Source organism: Phalaenopsis equestris, unplaced genomic scaffold (genome assembly GCF_001263595.1).
Source record: "Phalaenopsis equestris unplaced genomic scaffold, ASM126359v1 Scaffold000094, whole genome shotgun sequence".
NCBI classification, from domain to species: Eukaryota; Viridiplantae; Streptophyta; class Magnoliopsida; order Asparagales; family Orchidaceae; genus Phalaenopsis; species Phalaenopsis equestris.
Window position 1 is genome coordinate 2,003,648 of NW_018164536.1, and position 14,789 is coordinate 2,018,436.

The 14,789-nt window shown below is 35.7% G+C and overlaps 2 protein-coding genes across 2 annotated transcripts in view; one reads left to right on the forward strand and one right to left on the reverse strand.

Annotated features, from left to right (window-relative positions):
* The first annotated feature begins 600 nt into the window (after nucleotides 1-600).
* On the forward strand, nucleotides 601-2,831 carry LOC110020172 (RNA-binding protein 24-like). The gene is made up of 6 exons (XM_020718177.1): nucleotides 601-1,185; nucleotides 1,274-1,409; nucleotides 1,491-1,596; nucleotides 1,694-1,733; nucleotides 1,817-2,060; nucleotides 2,156-2,831. The coding sequence occupies exons 1-6, from the start codon at nucleotides 970-972 to the stop codon at nucleotides 2,224-2,226; spliced, it is 813 nt and encodes a 270-aa protein (XP_020573836.1). The 5' UTR covers nucleotides 601-969; the 3' UTR covers nucleotides 2,227-2,831.
* Nucleotides 2,832-7,567: 4,736 nt separating this feature from the next.
* LOC110020173 (NAC domain-containing protein 43-like) overlaps nucleotides 7,568-14,789 on the reverse strand; it is an 8,985-nt gene continuing 1,763 nt past the window's right edge. The window contains exon 4 of the mRNA XM_020718178.1: nucleotides 7,568-7,674. Within this exon, the coding sequence (XP_020573837.1) occupies nucleotides 7,568-7,674 (107 nt within the window). The remainder of the gene's footprint in view (nucleotides 7,675-14,789) is intronic.

Consider the following 14,789-nt stretch of genomic DNA (forward strand, 5'->3'; position numbering starts at 1 on the left):
ACCGACCATATACTACCATTCAATGTTGTAACTTGAAAAACCAAATAATTCTTTCACGTCTGTGGGACAAAGGGTCTTTGTAATCCTCAACATATGTTGAATTATTACATCTGGGATAAGCCCCGTGATTTGTTTTTCTTTTTACAATTTCTTCACTTAAAATCTTCTCGTGAGTGTGGCGAATTCTCGTGCAAAGCCCAGAAGATAATTCATTATCCTAACATGCATCAACAATAATAATAATAATAATAATAATAATAATAAACTATCTATTTTTATTTCATCATTTCGAATAGCACTGTAGTTTGGTTTAGACAATGAATTTATTTTTATAACAAAATAAATTTAATTTTCTTAGAAGTTTTTAGAGGAAAATTAATTTCTTATGAAATCATGAGTTTTCTTTTTCAAGAAAAAACTTTTTTCCTATTCTGTTTCTAGCAGGCAAATATAGTTTTTTGGAATTAAATTTGATCCGTTCAAAAAACAAGTAAGAAAAACTTCCTGATAAAAATTTAAGTTTCAAAAAATATAAATTTCAATTGTCCTATTAATTAATAGTCAAAAGCTTTCTTTAGACAAACTGGTATGTATGTTAATTAAAGGTATCCATGGTTCATGTGGGGGTTGCTACACAAAGAGAAGATTGATGACAGCGAAGCAGATTTTAACAAAGACTTCTTCTCTGCATTCAGAGAAATCTCATTGAACCATTACCTGGCGCTCTACTCTCTCGTGGGCGCCACCCTCTCTCTCTGTCCCATTTCCTTCTTCACGTAAACTGCATTTCACAGATCTTCCCGGCATCTCTCCCTCCGTTGTTTTTTCTCGCTTTCTTCCCAACGCTTCTCTGTCGACAAATCCAGGCAGTGGAGGAGTGAGATTGGCATAGCTCATATATAGAAAACCAGATATCCGTAGTCTCTAAAAGCTTCCCCAATCCCCACTTCCTTATCCTTCCTTTCCTCGATGATGGCGACACAACCCCGATCATACCACATTGCCGCTGGTGCAGGTGGCCATCACGCACCGGAAGACACGACCTTTACGAAAATCTTCGTTGGGGGTCTCGCATGGGAGACGCAAAGGGAAACCATGCGTCTCTACTTCGAGCAGTTTGGTGAGATCATCGAAGCCGTCGTCATCACCGATAAGCACACTGGGCGTTCCAAAGGCTACGGCTTTGTACTGTTATCGAGCTAAAAATGTGAACTTTGCGTCTCTTCGCCTCACTCTGTTTGTTACTTGATCGGCTTTCTACTCTCTGTATTAGGTGACATTTAAGGATCCCGAAGCGGCGGCGCGTGCTTGCCTTGATCCGTCGCCGGTGATCGATGGCCGACGAGCAAACTGTAACCTTGCTTCGCTCGGCGCAACCCACCGGCCTCGCCCTCCTGCTCTGCAAATTGGCACGTCTCTTTGATCTCTTTCCACTTCATCTGCACCAATCTTCTCTTCTAAAATTTACAGGATTGTATTTGTCTTAACAGGAACTAGCCGTTTTTGGCCTCCGATGGCGGCATTCCGTGGACCCTCTGCTTCCACCGCTTACGTCCATCAACCAGCTCACTATGCCTTACATTATCCTCTCTACGGGTAACCAAACTGTAGCTTCCCCTTTTTTTTTTTTTTAAGTTTCTTCCTCCTTGTTCTAAAATCCCATTAAAATCCTCTTTTTTTGGTTTGCCTGTAGTTACAACGGCGGATACTCACAAGAAAATGTATACCCAATGGTGAGTCGTGAAAGCTGAAAATGAAATGAGGAAGGATATATGCATCAATGACTAATGCAACGCCGTTGTTCTTATTGTTGCAGAGTTATTACGGTTTAGCAGCCGGAGGGCAGCAACACCAGCTCTCTCCGTACTATCCGACAACATCGCCAGGAGTTTTTTCAAGCTTCTATCCTTACTACACTCATTATTCACACTCCAGCCACGCACAAGGGGGCTTTGGACTGCATTATCCACAAATGATTCAATATCCTTACCTTCCTCCTCAACTTGGCTCTAGTTCTGCTATCCTTTCCTTCCCCACCACGGTTTCTGCTACGGCTTCTGGTTAAACCTCTTCTTCCTGAGCTCAAAATCATATCTTTTCTGTTTTTTTCTTGTTTCTAACTTGATAATTTAAACTAAATTTCTGGACAGTGCAGTAGGTTCCATGACGGCGTCTAGCTCTTCGAAGCCTCCTGGAAGCATCCAGGAGCAGAGACCAACTGCTTGATCTAAGAAAGTCGATATTTGTCTTCCATGCATTTTCTTCATCTACGAACAATGATTCAGATAACAAAATTAAGAGAGAGAACTGCCATGTTTCTAATGGTGAAGGAATGATTGGGATTTCCTTCTCTTTGTCCTCTCTATTGGCCGTAGAGGACATAACTAACCTCAAATCATTGCATTCAACAAGCAAGCGAGATCGGATTAGCTCGCTTGCTCCACTAATACCTCTGTGGTCCTGACTGGTCCATTTCTGTCATTTGAACTTATTTCTACCAGATAAATTTATAATTTTTTATCCGTTTTTTTCTATCACATTGTGAGTTACATTTCTACCTGTTCATTTCGAGTCAAGCTGACATTGTTGAGAAGAAATTACTACATTGCACCAAGATTTGAGCTTTATTGGGTCCCAATGGTGGCGAAGAAGACGGTTTTATGTCTCCAAGCCGGTAATTCTTCAAACAGCAGCAGCCGAGGGATGGTTTCTGCTGATAGATTTACTTGTAATAACTATCTTCCTTTTATCTGTAACAAAACACGTCCTTATTTCTATTAATTAAAATTTGAGGCATGAGATGGACAAGCTGAAACCTTTCAAGTTCGCAACTTTATCTTTGTTTCCCTTTCTCTGTTCCATGGCAGTACACTTAGTGGCAGTATATGGACTTTCTCTTTTTCATTTTTTATGCTTTGTGGTGATAGAAAACATGTGAAAGAGCAGCTTAAACAGCTGGATGGAATCCAAAGAGGGAGACAGCGCCATTGGTGTGAGGAAGATACAGAAGTGATTTTAGGAGTGGGCAATGAGCTAATAAGAGAGGGAGAGCTCCATGGCTGACAGTTCTCGTGCTGGTAAAAGAAGGAAAGCTCTTTCTTTTATTGGAGTATGTTAACTGTGGCATGCACAGGAGAGGAAAGGCGGCATGTGAGGGTAACGTGGGTGAGTGTGATGGTTATTGACTGTAAATTTGACTCGAAGAGCTGGGGGCTGATTCCTCGCATGGTTAAGCTGTAAAGAGGATTGTTGGGCTTTAATGGAGGCAAAGATTTCGGCTTTTGAGGCTGCCTTCTTAAGTAAAGGGATGTGATAGTCAAATTCGCGGTTATGGCTCTCATTAATAAGATAATTATTAATAGGATTTTTATTTTTATTTTTTGAGAAATTGATTCTGTCTCGATAAAAAAAAATAATTATAGAAATAGTCAGCAACTTAACAAACGAAACCAAACAAAAAGAACTTGTAAAGTAAAGAAGATCTCCAGTAAGAATGTAGGTGTACATCAAGCCTTTCCTTCTAAAGCAAGCTTTTTGTACATGATATTTTTCTTAAATCATTCTAAAACAATGAGAAAAAATAGAGAAACAAATACTAATAGAAACAAACCAGAATGCAGATAAGTTACTACTGAAAGAAATCAACCATCTCTGTTGAAGATACCAGGTCACTCTTGCATATAGTAATATGAGAAATGGTGAATCAAGAACTTCCAATCCAGAAGAGTAATGTCATAGCAATCAAACCAAAAGTTGGCATTCGAAGAATCAATAACATAAGTAGATATCAGTATATGATAAATTAATTATGATATAGTTGACTCCAGTAAGATAGAACATCCAACAACTATTCCCTTCAGGGTTTCCATGCTAATGATTTGTTTCAATAAATGATTAACAAATCAAAGTCAGAATAAATCCCTAAGCTCAGAAACCCAAAAGCTTTCTCCTATAGGGCTCCTTCCATGAATCCTTGTTCAGTTTACAATAGCTCAAATTCTCCAAACTGAATATTGGAAATAAAAACATACTAATGAACTAATGATATTAGAAATAATCAGAAAAGAATAGCAAAAAAGAGAAGGAAATTAGAAGCCTGTGTAGAGAAAAACTGGCATAACATATCCAGCACATAATTCATATTTCCTTAAATGTAGCAGATAGAGAATCAGATTTAACAAACACTTCAATAGCTAATCAAGGAGAAAATAGAGATCATAGAAACATAAACCAAGAAACATATTAAAGGCCAAGGCTATAATACAAAGTGTAGTGTCAGAAACATTATTGCTGGCCCAAACAACCAGAGTTATCAAAACTTTCTAAAACTATAAAATCGGAAACCCAAAAAGAAAAAAAGCTCAACTAATTGAGATCCAGTGTGGATCATTAAATATAAATGATGACTAAAGTAGCCTATAAGCTATTTTGACATTATAGGAAGTATCTTATTTGAATCTATTTACTTTTAAGATTAACAATTCAAAGAAATTTCTGAGATAAAGTGTCACATGGGGTGATAAGGTTTTTGAAAATTTTATTATTCCTTTCAAATCATATATGGTGTGGAATGATATGTACAGCTAATAGATAAACCTTTTTATGGACTTTACACCCCATGGTATGAGCAAGATAGAGAGTCTGAAAGATACTATTCCTAGCCAGAAAAAAATTCTCATTAGAATTGCATCTTGTCAGTAAAGCTTGAGAATGATAGAACACATAGATTAAGTGATTGTGTCCCTCTAAATAGATTGCAAAAAACACAGCCGTAAAGAACTTGAGTAAATATGCAATTATTATATCATAAGTTTTAAGCCCGCAATGGATAATTTTTCAGACAGCGAATACAAATTTAGAACTCTTAAACCAAAGATAATTCTTCCAATTAACCATGAAACAATTAATGTAAGTAAAAAATTATACCATCGTATGTGCATAACAATCAAATCCTTGCCAAATAAATCAAGAATTTTATAAATCAATTCAGCGCAACATTTATTAAAGTGTAGAGGGTCTTTCTATTAACAATAATCTCATTAAGTTTGGTATGTATTGCATAGCTAAACAATGAAAAATTGTTGACTCAAAATTTTTAAAGTAAGAGTTGTCATTAAGCTAGGGATTAAAAAAAAAGATTGCTATTAAAATAGATATGAAAAGGCAAAGTTCTAAATCTTGTTGCAATTCTCACCAACTGTTTTCCAATGGAGGAAGCTTTAGAGAAATTTTTATACCAAAGCTATCTATAATGTTTAATGCACCAATTAGACAAATAAGAATTACAATTATAGTGTATCTATGTGACTCAAAATTTTTAAAGTAAGAGTTGTCATTAAGGTAGGGATTAAAAAAAAAAGATTGCTATTAAAATAATATGAAAAGACAAACTTCTAAATCTTGTTGCAATTCTCACCAATTTTTCTCCAATGGAGGAAGCTTTAGAGAATTTTTTATACGAAAGTTATCTATAATGTTTAATGCACCAATTCGACAAATAAGAATTACAATTACAGTGTATCTATATGATTTTAGCCTTGCACATTATATTAATACAAGCCAAATTAAGTTTTCCAAGGCCACTATATTCCTTAGAAAGAGTAGCAGTATTCCACAAAATAACATGAAGCTTCCCTTGAGACGAATTAAGATATAAAAAATTAATAAACTAAAAGAACGTATTTCTCATTAGCCCTTCAGAAATATTGGTAGATCTAAACCATTAATATAAATAGCTTCATATGGTCATTTTAATGAGCTTTACCCTTGCAACATTAGAAAGGAGCCTCTGCTTCCACATAGAGAGAAGCATAAAATTTATCCAAAATTTTATGAAAATTAGTTGTACAAAATTTACTACCTTTAATAGCAACACCTAAGTAATCCCATAGTAAAACTTATGTTAAAATCTACTGACCAAATCGATTTCTTGATAAGGATCTTGGCTAAGATTTTAAAATTTTGATGGCAAATTTAGATGCATTTACACATATGTCGGAGGCTTTATCATATTTACTAAGCATGTCCTTAAGGTTTTTTTAAGGAGTCAACATCATTTTTACTGAAAACCAACAAATCATCAACATAAATTAGATGAGAAAAGGTATGTTGTTTAGGAAAATCCATATCACTAAAAGATTCCAAAACGAATGAGAAAGCATTCACAATAGTCTGAAATAAATAGAAAGATAAAGACTGACCCTGCCTCAAACCAAAAGAAGAAAGAAAATAGCCCATAAGCTTTTTATTTAGAACAATGGAGAATTTAACATCATTAGTTTAGACTTAAATCCATCTAATAAAAATATCAGGGAAACCCTATTTCTCTATCCTATTACAGAGAAAAAATCTATTAACTCGATTAAAAGTTTTCGTTACATCAATCTTAGCACAAAACCTCTTTAGGAAATTAGAAACATTGAAGCCATACAAAAATTCATTTATCAGAATAATATTATCAACTTTATCTCTTTCAGTAATGAAAGTAAATTTGTTAGATGAATCCTACTTCGAAGAACTAATTTAATCATCTATGCAAACAATTTAACAATAACTTTGTAAATAGTGTTACAAAGTGAAATGGACCATAAGTGATTAAATGTTTTTCCATGATTTTTTTTAATTAGAAAAAATAGCAGTATGTTTCACTATGATGGGGACCTTTGTATTACTTAATAAATGTTTAAACTACTCAATGCAATCCGAACCAATGTTATCCCATGCATCTTTAAAAAATTGAGATGTCAATTTATCGTTACCAGAGGTTTTATTAGACGTAATATAAAAGAAATTATCCTTTATTTTCATATAAAAAAGCAGTAAGCTCATAAGCTTCTTCTTCTTCATTGTGCCTCAAAATAAGCATTATTTATGTTAATTAAAGAGAGGTTAGAGATGGGTTGAACAATAATATAATTTTGAGAGTAAAGATAATAATTATCAATTAGTAACACTTTAATATGCAAGAATTATTTATAACTTAGATTATTTGGTAAGGGAATTTATTATCATCTAATTTAAAAAGCTAAGTGTATTTAGCTCTTTGTTGAATCCAATTGTATTCACATGAAAAAGAAAAAGATAACACTTTGTGAATGGTAAAAGCGTGAATAAGTAAGTTATGATTGAGGGGATCATTCTCTAGCTAAGAAAATTAATTGGACTGCCTTAATTTAAAAGCTATAATATTGTAAGAATGTGTGTTAACAAAATTTCATTTCCAAATTTTCAAGGCAACCTTGACATTTTTAAGTTTATTGCATAAAGGAAACATAAGATCACTAGTCACTGTTTTACTCCAAATAGAGGCAACAAAATTTTGAAAATATGGACAATAGCTAAGATAATTATTGTAAAGAAACCTAATCTTAAGTTTAGTAATAGTCCCAACATGTAATGAAATTGGAGAATGATCAAAGAAAACCTAACGACGCCCTCCGGTCACCTCTTCCTCCCTAATGACACTGGAGAAAACCTGACGGATAGCACCCTGATCCTCGACATCCCGCTCGGCAACTTGTTCCAGTGCACTCAGTTCCGCCATATCTGCTCCTTTTGCGGCTATCTGTCATGTATTCATTCCCTTGATCGCATCATGGTCCACAATCATCGCATCATTCTCAGAGTCAACGTTAGCATTTGTCAATACAGAATCGACAGTCAGAACTTCAGTTGCTGAAAAGAGAAATGCAAAAAGATATTCAAGCTAATACCAAGTATCTGCCCCCATTCTAATGTATTATAAGAAAAATGTCCTCACCGGCTTTTCCTTATCCTCCATGTTCAAAAGAAGAATCATTCTTAGTCGATCGAAGCCATGTCTTGGCCTCAGTCAGCGCCTTCTCAGGACACCTCTGGGGAACCGTGCCCCCCGCAACCACTTAGACTAGCAATCTTTCTTCCACAGCAAGAACACTCACATTTGACGAGTGTCCCGTAGGATGATCGTCAGGAAAACCTCTATCTAGCATGTCCTGCAACCCTCTCATAGGTTGAGCCTGTAAGAAAGCTGGAAGAACCAGGTCAGCTCTCACAATTTCCAGCTCTTGGCTTGAGCACAACTCTCTTTCAACTCACCCTTTCGGCGGATACCTCACCTGCTGGTTTATGCTTCACTTCTAACTTACGAGTCTGTGCCAACATATCACTCATGGCTTTGAGGAGGACACTCTTATCGAAAGGCGACACACCTTTGTTGGACATCGTGAATGACACAAAAAGAAAAGCACACAAGATAAAGGAGTCAGAAGAGTCAAAGACGGTGCAAACCTCCTTTGCCCTAAAGCCTATTTATAATGGCCAGGGCATGAAAATACAGGGGAGTCTATTATCACACAATGATATTATTTAATTATCACACACATGTCAAAAAATTTTCTATCCTTATGTAATGTACAGTTTCTGAGGAGCAATAGAATTAGAGAGTTAAATATGTACATATAAAAATATGTCAGCACGACTCTCAAAGAAGATGGATGACTCATGAAGAAGATGCGAACGATTAATCATAGCCTTTGACAATCATTTTCGAATAAATATTGGTGAAGGAGACACCTTGTCCGAACGATCGACAGAAGATGCCAAAAGAAACTCTCGCATGACGGTAAGCAACCTTCACGACGATGAATGGGGAGCACTCTTTCGAGCTATGTATTGATTGAATCAAGGTTTGTCAGGAGATCTACAAATCTCATCGATCGAATCAGCCCCTAATCTTACTATTTGCAAATATCTTTGTAATTACCAAAAAAACGCCTGAAAGTTAAAAATGATGGGGCTAATATGCACTTTTGTAATAATGAGACAGGCTCTTTTGTTTGTCTACGGTGCTCTCTCTCTCTCTTTCCTAATCACTTCCTAGCAGAACCTTTCATTCCTCAGGTGTGTTTTATGGACACTTTTGAATTCAATAATTCTAAATATGATTATTTAATTTAAAAAATAAATAAAATTAAATTTTTATTAAGTATTTAAATTAATGAGATAAATTTTTTGTACATTATAAACTGTTAGAAAGTTTAATAAAAATCAAGTGGTGAAGAGTGCCTCTCTCAACCATTTCTGAGTCCATCAATGCTTTTAATTGAGGTTAATTCAAATTTGGTTTATTACCTCTTCCTGCTTAAATTATGAGCCAGATATTGAGTCAAGTAAGAGTTGATTCACAAAAAAAGTTCAACTTATTCACTCCATTGATTTTCAGTTGCTATAATAGTTTCAAGATCATTATATTGTATACTGAAAATTAGCCATCTTGGCTCAAAGCACAGGTCTAGCAGGCCTCATTTGCTTGATAAGCCCATATAATGCACCATCAGAATGACCTACTAAGGTAACTTGCTAACATTTCTTATTGACATATAAGTTGACATGTACGAGTTGTCGAGCTAAATTGCTTACTGACCCGGTAAATTGATAAATAGGGCTTATCCACCAGGCTTGCCTCGTCAATGATCTTCAGAATTGATAATAAAAAAAAAAATCAAGACCTATATCATGGATTGACATAATTTGTCACATTCTTATTTATGTATTGTCTGACATCCATATCCCAGTCTTTGTTTCCGCAGTTTTTGCATCGAGACATCGTGAACATGCTTCCGAACTATGGCTCAAATTGTAACATTTTTTTCTTAAACATGTACAAAGAGAGGAGAAAGAGATCCGAGCTGGCAATTGATCCATCTATAGTTCAACTCTCTGTCTCATTCATGATTTTTGGAAGAGATCTCACACTGTAGCTCCAAGCATCTCCTCGTTGTCTCTGTTAAGCTTCTGGTAAGTTAAATCCTCTCCTCTACTCTTTTGGGGGAATTATCATCCAAAGAAAGGGTTGTACGTACAAACCCGACGTCATTGTACAAACAGACATGACGTTCTAAAAGAATTCAACATATATTAATTTATAAGATAATACACAACATAAATAATAAATGTTACAAAACTCTTCCATTATGAACTTCAAAATTCCCTATTTCAATTTCTGAGATAAATAGAGTTGACTCAGCTCTTTCCCCAACTTCTTCGACGTATGGAAAAGTACGTTGGAATGGAGAAGCTTTTAGGATTCCGCAAAGGTCAAAAACTTATGAAAGAAGCTTCACATTTATTTATCACCTTTACTTGGCTTGATACAAACTCAAAGACTCCACCCCTATTTATACTAGTGGCACCTCCTAAATTAATGGTTAGGAATGTGCCACTATAATTCCAATCTAATGGTTACAAATAATTTCATAGCTACCACACAATAATTTCATACCTACCACACCTACCACACAATAATTTCATAACTACCACACATTCTAGAATAAGTTTCTAGATGAGACATGTGTCTATAAATTAAGCTCTTATTGTGTTTTATTTATACAACCAAAATCAAGTTTATATTTCAACATCCACTCTTAAACTTGATTTTATGACTCCAAGTAAACTTCTCATTTTAATGAAGTTTTCACTCTTGAGCAGCTTAGTAAAAATATTGCAATTTAATCTTGAGACTTCAAGTACTGCACTTGTATCTCCTTTCTTTTGATGCATTCTCTGATATAGTGATAGCACATATCAATGTACTTGCTTCTATTGTAAAGAGTTTTTTTAGCTTTAGAACATTGTCTTCTTGTCCTTTGACTTCATATCCCGGTGGTTGCTCATCATAGTCGATGCTTGCTCTTTGACTATAGCCTTTTGCCACCAATCTTTCCTTGTGTCTTTCAATTTCTTCTTTGGAATTCTTCTTTGCTTTGTACACCCAATTCACATCAATTGTCTTATGCCCTTTAGGAAGTGAAGTTAGCTCCCATAGTTCATTCTTCTCGATTGTCTTGATTTATTCATTCATTCCATCTTTCCACTTCTTGCTTTGTATGACTTATTGGAAACCCATGGGTTCACAGTCGGGAAAGAGACAAAAAAGAGTAAAATTATCTTGATTCATAGTTACCTCATAAAGTTCTTCTAATTTTCTGAAGTGTGGTACTCTTTCACTTAAATTTTCTCTTGAAGTTGATGACGATGAGTCGTTTTGAGTATTTGTAGTCAATGTTATTTGTGGAGTAGTAAGCTTTTCTCTTGCTTGCTCGATCATTGGCTACTCTGCGCTTTCTTTTTGAAAATGAGAAAAAGTTGTAGTCCTCATTATGTAGTCTCCAGTCTCATTCTCCTCCTTCATTGAACATGACATTTTTGCTGATAGTTGTCTTCCCTATATTTGGATTGTATAGCTTGAGTTTTTCGAGTTGTTGTCGTAACCAATGAAAATAAACTTCTCGCTCTTGTCATCCAGCTTACTTCTTTTTCTGTTGGGTATGTGTACATGAGTTATGCATCCAAAAACTCGTAGATGAGAGATGTCGGACTTCCTTCCACTACATGCTTCTTGTTGGTGATCGGTTAGCCAAATAAACAACACATGCAACAAATAAACAGCACATGCAACTGCTTCTGCCCAAAACTTTTTTGGCAATCTCTTGCTTTTTAGCATACTTCTTCCCATATTAAGGATGGTTTTATTCTTCCTTTCCGCTACTCCATTTTGTTGGGGGCATCTTGGAACAGTTAAAAGTCGACGTATCCCATTGGTTTCATAGAATTCTTGAAATTTTTTTGAAGTGAATTCTCCTTCTCGATCAAATCGCATAGCTTTGATCTTGAGGCCACTCTCTTTCTAAACATTTGCCTTAAACTTCTTGAATATGCCAAAAATCTCTGATTTTTGTTTCAAGAAATATACCCATGTTTTTTTATGAAAAATCATCTATGAAGAGAAGAAAATAGTTGCTCTTATCAAGTGAGCATGGCTTTATTGGACTGCAGACATATCTATATGAGCTCAAGAGGCTTTTGGGCTTTTGAACTTGACTCCCTTGGGAAGCTTTTCCTGAAGTGTTTTCTGAGTAAACATTATTCACATAATTGATCAGGGTGGTTAATGCAAGGTAATCCTCTCACCATCTCTTTATTTGAAAGCAATTTGAGTCCTCTGAAGTTGAGATGCCCAAATCAAAGATATTAGAGCCAAGAAGCATCTTTATAATAGGTCTTAAGACATTTGGTAATATCATTTTGAATGTTGAGCAAGAACATTCTATTTTTAGACAATGGCAACTTAGCAATCAAGTTTTCAATATTATCTTTTAAGAAAAAAGTATATTCTTTCAAGTGAATATCAAATCCTTTCTCCAAGAGTTGTCATTTGCCTTTCACCTCTCTTGGACTCAACTCCAAAAGACACTTTATCGCTTACTGATTCATCAAGCTTTATGAACATGCTTCGTCACCCACACATATGGTTGCTTGAACCATGTCCAGGTACCGTGTACTATCTTCACCTCTTTTATTGTCCTTGTATGCTAGAAGTAGAGTGTCATCTTCTTCTCTTTTTTCTTCTATGTAGTTGACTCTTTCATTAACTTTTTACTTAGGTGCTCTACATTCTTTCGCATAATGTCCGAACTTGTTACGATTATAACAGTTAATTTGAGATCTATCATACATCGAGTTTGAGTGCCATCGACCATGTCCTCTTATAGATCTTTCTCTTTTCTCACATAGATTTTTCTCCTTTCTCACAATTATTGTTGGTACTCCATCCTTGCTTGCTAGCATGACCTCATCCTTGTCCACTACCTCTTCCATGTTGGAGCTTTCATCTTTCTGAGTTGGTTGGAGATCCGTCTTGAGAGGTTTTTCGACAATCTCTTCATTCAGCTTCTTCTTTTCTTCATATACCTGCAATAAACTCAAAAGTTGTTCTATCGTCATGACATGTAAATCCTTGGTCTCTTCGATAATGGATGTGATACTATCAAATTTTGAATCTCACGATCAAAGAATCTTTTTCATGATAGCCACATCTTCTAGCTTCTCATCATTTTTTTTAGTTGATTGGAAATGACAATGACTCTAGAAAAGTAATCGGAGACCAACTCGCCTTCTTTCATATGCAAAACATCAAATTTGCTTCTTAAATTTTGAAGTCGTACATTTTTAACCATCTCTTCTCTTTTATACGAGGCCTCGAGCTTCTTCCAAACTAGCTTGGTCGAAGTAGCACTTGAGATCTTCTCAAAACCATCTCATCTAAAGCCTGATAGATGAGGAAGAGAGCCTTCTTGTCTCTCTTTTGCAAGTCTCTTAAGCTATCCTTTTGTGTTGTACATAGAGTGAACTCGTCGCTTGGCTCATCGTAGCCTTTCTCCACAACCTCCCAAACATCATGTGCTCCTAGGAGTGCCTTCATCTTGATACTTCAATTGTCGTAGATGCTTTCCTTAAGCATTGGGACTTGGAAGGAAACCATGCCACCGTTTGCCTTTCCTCTATAAAGGAACTTTTAGACTCTGATATCACTTTGTTGGAATGGAGAAGCTTATAGGATTTGACAAAGGTCAAAAACTTATGGAATAAGCTTCACTTTTATTTATCACATTTACTTGACTTGATACAAACTCAAAAACTCTACCCCTATTTATACTAGTGACACCTCCTAAATTAATGATTAGGAATATGCCACTACAATTCCAATCTAATTGTTACAAATAATTTCATACCTACCACATAATAAATTTCACACGTACCACACCTATCACACAATAATTTCATAACTACCACACATTCTAGAATAAGCTTCTAGATGAGACATATTTCTAGAAATTAAGTTTTTATTGGGCTTTATTTAAACAACTAAAATCAAGTTTATATTTAAACAAAGTATACATATATTCTCAATCTCCATGCCATCGAAAACGACAAGCTAGCACGTAAAGATCGACAACCACCTGTTAGCGTGCGTGGCTCAAATAACAAAAAAGCTTCTAATAATAGTCCGGCCATCTTCTCTTCTAGGAATTATTGTAAATCCTGCATCAACAAGTACTACCACCTACCTCTTCTTTCTTTGTGGATCCAACCTTCACATTCTGTTTCCTTACCTCATCACCTCTCTCTCTCTCTCTCTCTTCAATTATCCGATGAGGGGACAGAGGAGAAAACGATAGCCGTCGAGCTCAATAGGTGAGCCGCAGTAATCTAAAGCATTTTAAGTTAATAAAACGCACCCCACCACTCATAAATAAGTTTCCATTTTTTTCTTAAGCAAATTAATGTGAAGAAGATATGGAAGGCGAGAGAATTTTGCGATAACTCCATCCCATCTCAAAAGCTATCTTCTCTCTCAATTCATTTATGATTAATGTAAATTATTATCTGATCTTATTCGTTTTTTTAATTTTGATTTTAAAATTATAAAAAATAAACCCAAAATAGTAAGCGGATTCTATAAATGGGTCAACTCAGTGAGTTGGTGATGGCTCAATGGTCAGGCAAGGGTCTAATTATTGCGTGCGGAGAGCGCACACTGCGTGCGCTCTCCGATCACAGCCGCGCATCGCGATTGTATAACAATGAGACCCACTGTCATACAGCCGCGATGAGTTTCTGTGATCGGCTCTTCGCACACAATAATCATTGATTGATCTGATCTTATTCGTTTTTTTAATTTTGATTTTAAAATTATAAAAAATAAACCCAAAATAGTAAGCGGATTCTATAAATGGGTCAACTCAGTGAGTTGGTGATGGCTCAATGGTCAGGCAAGGGTCTAATTATTGCGTGCGGAGAGCGCACACTGCGTGCGCTCTCCGATCACAGCCGCGCATCGCGATTGTATAACAATGGGACCCACTGTCATACAGCTGCGATGAGTTTCTGTGATCGGCTCTTCGCACGCAATAATCATTGATTGTACACAAAGCCCAACCTGCCTAAGAAAGAGATATATATATATATAT